This window comes from Cryptomeria japonica, chromosome 6 (genome assembly GCF_030272615.1).
Source record: "Cryptomeria japonica chromosome 6, Sugi_1.0, whole genome shotgun sequence".
Classification (NCBI taxonomy): Eukaryota; Viridiplantae; Streptophyta; class Pinopsida; order Cupressales; family Cupressaceae; genus Cryptomeria; species Cryptomeria japonica.
In genome coordinates this window covers 260878699-260889152 of record NC_081410.1, presented here as the reverse complement: position 1 = coordinate 260889152, position 10454 = coordinate 260878699, and the positions used below count along the sequence as shown (strand labels likewise).

Below are 10454 nucleotides of genomic sequence, written 5' to 3'. Positions count from 1 at the left end.
GACCTAAAAAGCTAAATCCCTAGATTTTAGGCTTTTTGCTGCTTCAGATGATCCACCTAGGCATGGATTTCAAATTTCAAGTTAATCCGATTAAATTAGACTAAACTGTGAAATTTTGAAATTTCTCTGAAAATTATTCTAAGTCTGGCTAACAAGGGTTTTGAAGTATTTTTGCAAGTTCAAACCCCACCACGGTGCAAGAGAGGTCATGAAGGAGCCTTGCTTGAAGTCCGCCATGCCTTAGGAGGCTGTGTGGGTGCTCACCCTGAAGTCCGCCATGTTTGGGGAGGTCACATGGGAGCACACTCTGAAGTCCGCCAAGGGTAAAAGGGCCATGAAGGTCCTCACTCTAAAGTCTGCCAAGGTCTAAGAGGTCAATGTGGAGAGCCTTCCAAAGTCCACCCAAGCAAGAGGAAGAAAGGCTAAAGTCCGCCCAAGTGATGGAGGAGCTATCCTTAAAGTCCGCCACACCTCAGGGGGGCCATAAAGGAGCTCTCACCAAAGTCTGCCATGAGTTTGAAGGAGGCCATGTTGGAGCAAAGGCTAAAGTCTGCCCTAATGCCTTAGCCAAATAACATCAATGATGGAGGCCATGAAGGTGCCTTAGCCAAAGTCTGCCATGCATTTGGAGGCCATGTGGGATGTGGGAGCACTCTCCAAAGTCCGCCCAAGGTTGGGAGGCTAAGGAGGAGGAGTGATCAAAGTCCGCCCAATGAGGAGAAGCACTAGAAGTCCGCCCAAGATGGAGAAGAAACCAAAGTCTGCCATAGTCATGTGGAAACCTTGCTAGAACTCCGCCCAAGATGCTAAGTCAAGCAAGAGGAGCCTTGCCTAAAGTCCGCCACACCCTAAAGAGGTCATGTGGGAGCTAACAACAAAGTCTGCCCAAGCTTGCCAAGTGTTGGGAGCAACCTCCAAAGTCTGCCATAGCCTAGGAGAGATGCCTAAAGTCCGCCATAGGCTAAGAGGGTCCTGAGGAGAGGTCACCAAAGTCCGCCCAAGGTGGGAGAGAGGTCACCAAAGTCCACCATACCTTGGAAAGGTATCCAAAGTCCACCAAAATTTGAAGAAGATGGAGATAAAATTCGAAAAATCAACCTACACATGGAAGGTCAAACAAAGTCAACATGATGTCACAAAATCCACAGAGATTTCAAAATTAAATCCAAAATGAAGAAAATATCTAGGGATTATTGAATATCTTCAAAATAAATCCAAAGTGGAAAGTTTTTTTTTTTGAGGAAAAGAATATTGAAGGAATGTTGGAAAATTATTGAGATATTAATTCAAAATGGAAAGTTTTTTTGAAAGGGAATATTGGAGAATTGATGATTATCTTCAAACTTAAATCAAAATGGAAAGTTTTTTTTAGAATTAGAAGTATGAGTTGGATGATTTTAGGGGTTTTGCTTAACCTTGTTTACAAATACTTCATTATCAACTTCACTATTACACAAAGAAGTTCAAAATTACTAAGGAGAGCTTAGTAAAGTATGTCAGTTTGAAGATCATCTGGAGAAAATTCTAGATATTGCTGGAAGTGGGATAATATTTTTTTGGCAGAAAGTTTACAGATTTCCGGAGAAAGGCAACTTTTCTGAATTTTTTGAATATTTTGGAGAAAATTCTAGCCTTACTCCTATCCAAGGCAGAGGTGAAATTAAAATTGTGAATTTTCTGAATATTTTCCAGGATTTAATAAATGATTTTTTCAAAAAATTTTGGAAGAAGAAAATCATTTTTTTTGGCTAAGTATGAATTTTTTTGAAAGTTTTGACACTTTGTGGTAACCATAACCAACCTTAAGATTGAGGGTTTTAAGGTGAAAATTCGATTTTTATGGCTAAGTATGAGAATAAAAAAGGAGAAAATTTTCCAACACTTAGACATTTCCAAGCCCCGTTATTTTCAAAACTTCGCAAATCCTTTTCTAACTTTAAATTTTCCAATGTTTGTCTGCAGGCCTTATACATTATGAAATTCCAGGTAGACAAAGATGCTCCTCCAGAATCAAGGATGACTTCAAAGTGGAAGAACATCAGCGACACCAACCTCGGACACATCAATCTGCGGGAGTTTAAGAAGTGAATGTTTGGTCTAGACAACCTTGTGCCTACCACCATTGCGCGAAAAATGATGAAGAGTGGTATCATGCACGCTGCCGGCTTCCTCCCCACCATGTAGTGCAATGAACTAGTAGTTGAATGTGCCAAACACTACAACCCCATTAGTAAGGATATTGTTGCACCTGATGGAAGAGTGTTGGTGAATGTCAGCGATGAGGCCATCAGAGAGGCCTTCAGGATCCCTGAGTACCATAACGTAGTATATATGACAAAGGACGAAGCTGACAGTCTGTACCACGACCACCTAGAGGAATATGATGCCATAGTTAACCATTCCTGGCTAGACAAGCTGAGGAAGGGTGCCTCCAAACTCCAGAGGAAGAGCCTAGTGCGAGCATACTTCAAGGAGGATATTGGGGACATGATTGTCCTACTCAATAGAATAATAGGAAATCCTCAAGGAGCTCCATTCGAACCCTGGATGTATTATTTCATTAATGAAATAATCAATGGAGTAAAAATGATAGACTGGGCCCGTATGATCAACGACAACCTAGACAGCCAACTAAGGAATCTAGAGGCGAATAGGACTTTCTTCATGAGTTCTTACTTGTTCTATTCTTTAGCCCGGACCTACAGGTACAAAGGTCTCACTTGTAGAGAAGTTGGGGACAAGGAGAACCAATTTCCAATATATGATTGCTATCCCCAGCTCCACATGGAGGAGAAGTTCCATTTCAAAAGGGTGAATGATACCTTCCTGATGCACATTACCCGGACCCTTCAAGGTGGCCTGCACTAGAGGCTCTCTCAAGAGTGTATGGACTTCATCGGTCGGTTCGGGTGTTGGTACATCCAATATCCAAAGTTCACTTACCTCCGAATTCAGGGATTCTTTGGGTCTCCATACAAGCTTCCAGCTTACCCTACCAACCAAGTGGTGTTGCTCGAGGTTGTGAGACAATTGGAGGAGTATATAGTGATTCAAAGGGATAAGCAGAAGAAGGCAGGGACGTCCTCACTTTAAATTGGTAATGGGTTGGAAACATGTCCATCATCACAGGCTGCAGCCACCACTGAGAAAGAACTGGCCTGGTATCCCTTCTATCAATACAAGACAAGAAAATATTTTGATCCATTCAATAGGATAAAGAAGATCGAAGGGACAATGTTTGAGCACAGACTGGATCTAGAAGACTACTGGGCTAATGCAGCCGATAGTTTCGAGATCCGGAAGAGGTTCTGGTCAAGAATTCCTTTGAGTATGGTGAGAGCAACGGAAGTATTCAAAGTTGTCGATCCGGTAGAAGAAAGCCTTGAACTTCAACAGCTAGGTTTTGAGAAGATGAAGAATGAACCCTTGGTCTTGATAGATTGGACAGAGGGAGAAAAATCAGATCTCAAGGTGGTGGGCGTCTGAAAAGACAAAACAGTTGAAGGCCAAAGGTGTGGCTTTAACTTATGAATTAATGGGAGTAGATGATACTTTGTCCGTCAATCCTTGTACCTCCGCCGGTGATGCTCGGAATCCAGAAAGTGTTGGGTCTCAAAAGAGGAAGGAGTTGGGTGGAAGCTCCACAAAGGTCATAGGGAAAAGGGTTGTAGGTGAGAGAAGAGAATCCAACGAAAGGCACTCCATCCTAAGTGTTGCTTCCATTGCGCCTGATCAGAGTATAATTGGGGAGCAAGAGATGAACATCCGTGTGATTGATGATGAAGTAAGAGTGTTTTCCCAGCTCGTTGAGGAAGTGGTGGAGAAGGTCTTCCAAACTCCAGACAGGGGGCAGATTGAGGCCCCTACAATCTTCTTGGATGGCATACCAGTGAACCCAGGAGAGGCACATGATGAGTTTGATCGAAACACTGTAGAACAATCAACCATTCCGGATTGGCTGAGAGCAAGGATAAAGGCCAAAGTTCCCAAGGAGGCCCACTCAACCGAGGAGGTCACCACAGCATTCCTGGAGAAGGTGAATGAACCCACGATAGCTAAACCGCCCAAACCAGCCAGGAAGTTTTCCCTGATTCAGAGAGACAATGCCGGATTCAGGACAAGCCAGATAGCAATGCCCAAAGAAGGGAAGACTAGGGACAATGTCACCGCAGATGATTACAAGGTTACCACCATAGAGATGGGTAAGCCTACCCAGGACCAAGAGATCCAATATTTTGATGACTCCTGCAACGTTCTAAAGACGAGGCTGGCTCATGAAAAGGAAAAGAGGAAGAAAGTGGAAGAAGAGAACCAACAGTGGAAGAAGTATGTTCTCCATCTTACTAGCCCGCTCAACCATGAAGTCCCGGCTGCTACTCCATAGCCTCTTCAGCAGGGATCAATGAAGGACTATGATGATATGAAGGGATCATACACTCAAGAAAAGGAGTGGATTTTAGACGCTTTGGTGTGTGCTGACACCCTAGTAGAAAACTTAGTATCGGCACGAGGCAACTTCTTTGTTGATTGATTGTATCCAGGATCTAGCATCCAATTGGGAAGAAGTGGATGAAATTCAGAATGAAATACTCCCTCACCTGAAGGTTATTCGAGGCATGTCAAAGAGGAGCTTAGTGGATGCAGGCATCATACAGACAAGAAACAAGTACGACTTCGACACGTGGTACTATGCTCTGGTCACTCGGATTGAGGTTCTAAAGAAATCCGAGACCAAGTGTTTTGAGACAGAGGCAAGTGTTAGAGAGATCCTGGGCAAGGTATTCCGTGTGGCATCAAAGATCTGGAAGAAGGAAAGCCTAAAGGAGAAGCATTTACAAGCAGAGAATCTGAGAGCCAGGATTCAGGCAAGCTTCTTCCCAGATTCATGGATGATTAACAAAGGCGATCTTTCGAAGATTGCAAACTTCCTCTCCATCGATGACAACTTCCTCACCCAAGCAGTGGAGTGGGAAGGCATCCTTGCCACATGCGTCGACTATGTGGATCTCATCAACTTCCAGATTGGCGGTTTGCCAAGTGTCACCATGGAGGAGGTCAAGCTCATTGTGTCTAGATATGTTGAATCTCTGAAAGAGGAAAGTAGCCACTCACCTCAATAAAATTAGCAGCTACGCCACTTGTCACTCTTTCATTTGCTTGAACTGATAGTATTTCGAGAAACCCTAATTAGGGTTTAGGACTTTCAATCTTGGCCCTTGATCACTGTTTGATCTCGGCCATTCATTTATTTTTGAGAAACTATATAAGGTTGCCTCTTCTCATTTGAAAAGGGTGAGATTTTTGATGTATTGTTGCTTAAGGTCATTTCCAGATAATATATTGCATGTGCGCTGCTTTGTAATCTCTATTATTTGAATGATTTGCATGGTTTCAATTGCCTCAACACTTGGTTAGAATTAATTTAGATTTGCTTTCATTGTTGTTAATTTGAATAGAGGATTTGATAAATGTCAATTGATGGTGTATTTCCGCTCATACTTTTGGTAAATGGATAATTTCCATTCTACCGTACAAAGTTAGTCTGAGCCCATCCCCTGTGCATCCCAACATCTTGATCATAAGCACAACCCATTGAAGATTGCACCGGCCTTGTGTAGTTGTCCCGAGTGTGGCGAAACAAAGTTTGGTTTCTCGAAAGCACCCAGTTGATACCGTCTCCGAAATTCGTAGGATTAGATTAGCCTTCTTAAACCCTATCTCTTTTTCCCTTTCTTTTGAAAGTCTAAATCCCAAAAAATCCCCACCCAAAAAAAAAAGAGCCTAAATTGCTAAATCCAAGTCTAGCAGTTCAAAAATACTTGTCAAACGTAAGTCCCCCTTGAAAATTTCAGCATACACTACCCAAGAAGCTATTCCACTAAAGTCGCTTGTTCGCACATATAGACCTTGGAATCAATAGTGGTTTTTCAGGAGAGGATAAAATACCTTCGGGTATCCTATCCTAATGTTTGGTAGATGATAAAACAGACACCACTACCCAAATCCAACCTCACAAAAAAAAAATTGAACTTACAATTATTTTGTAGGTAGCGACCCATAGGAGACACAAATCTTCTTTACAAGCTGATTTGCAGGAACCATGGTTTTTCCCTTCAACCTTCAGGGTTGATCAATTGAAACCGCTAGTTTGTCTCTTGACCATTCATATGTTGGGTTTTCTTAGTTTTGTTTATAAATATTTTATATTTTTCACAGAATAGCCTTGTATGGTAACTTTTTGAAAAATGACATTCATGTACTCCATATGGAGATGATTGTTATCTCCAGAGGGCTGGCTCCAACCAAATAATGTCACATTTTACAACACCAAGTACTGTAATTTAATATTTATATCTGAAACTTAACTTAGTTAAATGCTAAACAAACATCAACATCTAAGTATGAAAATTAAAACGGTTGTCATTGGCACAATCAAGACGTTGGGAATCATTCATTGAACCAATTGCACTGACATAAGTAAGCACCTTTTCTTGTACTAATTGCACTAAAATCAGTTAACAAAACACTCCCTCTAACTCACTTCATTGTCCAGACCATCAAAATATGTCATGTCAATCATCAATTTTTATGCCCATCTTAAAACCAATGTTTTATGAATCCTGCGGTGGATATGAAATTCAGACTCCAATGCATTTGGATTACAAATCATTCTATCAAACCATCATTGAATATCACAACTAAAACAGATAATTGAGTACAATTATGGCTTTGATATAACATTTCATTAGAATGATTTCGGCATGGCCATTAATCAAACAATATGATACAGCAAAATCCATTAATAAAATTGGAATAAAGTAATCATTATACCTTCATTCACATAACTGACAAATATGCTCGCACATTCTTAGGACATAACTAGAAATAGCAATTCAACATTGCCTCTAAATCATCTTCAAAATGATGATGTGTGAAAACCCAGAATGAATAGGTTAGCAAGATTTGCATATGCCTGGGTGTCAGTTAAGTTGTGTTTTAGTCGAAGGAAAATGTGATCATTATACAATACAATGTCTTCAATATCCTGCTGCAGCTGACCTTTCTTTATATCATTGATAGTACCACATTAAAATAAGGCAACTGTTAATAGTCGAGAGTTGGATAAAACAGGAATTTGCAATCAAGAACCTAGTAATCCCAACTGTCTTCCAAGCTTGCACGATGATAGCATAATACTGTACAAACCAGGATAAAAAAGGATGTAAATTCAATGAACATTGCCCCCGACTCAATAAGGTTTGCATGTTTCAGAATAGCTGGGATGGCAATGCTCCCTACAGCAGAAGCCCCGGTCAAAAACTTTGCAGCATCTACCCACCTATCACCAATAATGTTAAACATTATGTTACACATATATGCATGCACACAATGGAACCTCAATTCGCAAGTCAAGAATATTCATTGATGGCAAAATTCCTACCCTCCGCCATCCCTAGAACTCAAGAATGCAGTTGAACCACCTCCAAAAAATAAGCACGGCATTGGTACCAACACATACATCAATGCTGCATAAAACCAAAGCAGCTTTCATTTATAAAAAAACATCAAAACTTGAAGTATTTTCAATTTCTCAACGGGAAATACAGGATTAAAATATACAAGTAAACCACACACCTGATAACATTGGCCACCAATTGGCATATAGAACACATGCCTGCAGAAGATATCATTAGAAAACCGTATAGAAAAACCAACAATACTACACATTAAATTTAAAAAGTAAAACAAGCTCTTGAGACTACATTTATTGGTAAAGGGCATCCAGAAGTGTCAAAATAAAGCTAAGAAATGGTTACCAGGATTTGCAAGAGAATGCTTGCAGAAAACATAAAGGCCAGGCCAGCTAGCCTGCACAAGTTCGACCATAAAAAACAAAATAGTAAGAGCTCATGATGATCAGATGATATGTAGAATTCCAATTTCCTTCAACAGCAGAGAATTCCATTATTAAAATGTTCTCTTTGATGGCAGGAAATTAATGCCCTAATTAAAACTTTTTTCAACAGTGGGGAACTTACACTGTATGCATGTAAAATTTCCAATTCCCATAGCCAGTTCCACAAAGCCACCAATCACATGAGCCAGCAACAAAAAATTATCAAATTAGATCATATTAATATAAATGAAAAAAGAAAGCACTTACATGTTGTAATGCTACAATGACAGAAATAATAATTATGATTTTCAAGTATAGGATATGACATGTAAGTCCAGATTTAATGTTATTTTCTACTAGGTTTAGCAGTCAGACACTGTTTAGAAAGAAAAGTCATGCCTGAATAGATAAAGGTAATAATCCCACTGCTAGTAGATCAGCAACAGCATCATACACATATATCAGCATGGAAATTCTCTTTTTATTTTTGATTGGTAAAGTGCCACCTTTTTAAACGTGGTATGAGCATAACTGGCTTAACTGCCATTACAGATGCATATCTGATCTGTCAAATTTGCATGGAACTTGCACCAATTTTTATAAATAGAACTATATTGATAAGGATAGATGCAAAAACCTCACTGGGTAGAAAGCAGAAAAGGCAGATTAAGTTTAACAAGAGATGAACAGGTATGACTAAGACCAGAGAAGCCTAGAAACTATTAATGTGGAACATAAGATTAAATCCCTAAGAAAACTAGAATCTATTAAAATTAACTGTAGTATCATAATATGGGTAACAGAAAATTGAACAAAAGGCACCAAAGCTTGCAAAAGAAAGATCTGTATAGCTTCATGCCAGTTCATGGGGGCAAAATTGCCACCTCTTGATGTGTTGCTCTCCCATGTTGCAGGAATCATAATCTTGATGGATCCAACCGCAATAGCTGTTTCTACATGTTGGAGGTTAGGGAACCAGCAGATACCCTGGGTGATCTGGAATACGCACAAAAAGGGCATGATTTGTTGCCCATTCCACTGCATCACCTCTGCGAATTGAACCCTCTATCATTCATTAATGAGTATTTCTTCAATGGCCTCCACCCAGTTTCAAATATATATTACATTATGCCACATTGATTCTAGTAACTTGTTTCTTTTACAAGGCACTATCACATTATTTGCTGGTTGGTTTTCTGCACATGGATATCAGAGACCAACAAAGATGACAGCTGCTGGAATGAGCAATTTTATGTCTTTGACTTGCATTACTGTCAACAGCCCTTGCAAGGAGTCATTAATACTGGACAGTGCTATATGTAAAGACTAGAGACGATTGTTTGTTTTTAAAGGTTTGTGCACTAGCCTTTGAAGAGGGCAGCAGTGTTTGAGAATATTTGAGGCCAGCATTTGGTCCTCCCTCTACCCTCCCCACACAGCTACATGAACCAAAAAGCTGGTGGGGGTAGCATTACATGCATTTGATTGGGGGAACCAGAAAGAAGCAAACTGAATGGGTAAGACTTGGAGAAATTAGAAGAGGTGTGAAAAGAGGGGAAGCCCTGTGGGGTCCTCTAAAAAGGTCTGCAGCACATAGGACACATGTTGGGAGGGCAGTGGCTACAAAGCTGCTGGTGTTTGGGACACAGAAAGCAGGTTTGGCAAGGTACTTCCCAACAACTTTTTGAAGACACAAGAGGGGAGAGAAGTAGAGTCCCTTACCTTATGAGTCTAGTGCATATGAAAGCATCTTTCCAATGTAACTTAACTGCTGATTTGAACTGAATTGTCACTGGTGTCCTACCCATTAAGAGAATGTGAACCAAACCTTTCTATAGGAATGATAGTGGCTGTTTGTTTTTTGCTCCTCTGATAGGTATTCCATGGATTGTGGTTCATGTCAAAACATTTTAAATTATACTAATGTATTTCACCTTCTATAGCTTTTCCAAGCAACTTGTTGAAACTCATCTTTGTTCTGCTTGGAAGCAGCACATAAAGAGAGAGGAAATCAACTTGAAAGTCTCTGAATCTGAAGCAGGGTGCACAAACTTTTTAAAGACCTTTTCAAAGTAAGAATAACAGAATAGGAGAAACTTTAGTTTTATTTGCTCAGCAGAGGCATTGGAAGATCCTTTCCGGATGGAGTGATGCAAAGCTAAGTTGTCAGTCCTGGCACAAGGATGGGTATGGGTTTGAGGTTTGGGTATGCTGGTATAGCATTAATTTTTCCCCAGGTATGGGTCAGGGTTCATATGGGAAAATGAAAAGACTCATAATTCATAGTTCACTGACTTGTCAAATGTCAACACACAATGAAAATTACAATCAATATTCAATAATCTTCATATTGCTCTTCATTGAGAGCACCAAAGTCATTTGGTTAATTTCATTTGAACCTCAATGGGTTACAACGCCACTTCCACTAGCCATGTCATATGTAGAAGCTGCCTCATCTAAAGAGGATTTTGGAAAGTTGTGCAATAATAATGTCTAAGTCAACACACTCAAGAGCTAGATCCCAATTCCTCATCACCTCTCATTGTAATCAAGTTTC

At 40.2% G+C, this 10454-nt stretch overlaps 1 protein-coding gene across 1 annotated transcript; it reads right to left on the bottom strand.

The window, feature by feature from the left end:
- Positions 1-6782: 6782 nt before the first annotated feature.
- On the bottom strand, positions 6783-7953 carry LOC131062594 (vacuolar protein sorting-associated protein 55 homolog). Its single transcript, XM_057996281.2, has 4 exons — positions 7818-7953; positions 7636-7675; positions 7442-7526; positions 6783-7339 (listed from the first exon to the last, which is right to left on the bottom strand). Exons 1-4 carry the CDS (start codon positions 7848-7850, stop codon positions 7150-7152), a joined length of 348 nt encoding a protein of 115 aa, XP_057852264.1. The 5' UTR covers positions 7851-7953; the 3' UTR covers positions 6783-7149.
- Between the last annotated feature and the right edge of the window lie 2501 nt (positions 7954-10454).

Bases quoted from the DNA above. Each gene is read 5' to 3' on its own strand.
- LOC131062594 (XM_057996281.2), bottom strand. From the start codon at position 7,850: ATGTTTTCTGCAAGCATTCTCTTGCAAATCCTG. The intron at 7,676-7,817 runs GTAACCATTTCT...TATCTTCTGCAG, and splicing joins GCATTCTCTTGCAAATCCTG to GCATGTGTTCTATATGCCAA. The intron at 7,340-7,441 runs GTAGGAATTTTG...TATTGGTGATAG, and splicing joins AGTTCTAGGGATGGCGGAGG to GTGGGTAGATGCTGCAAAGT.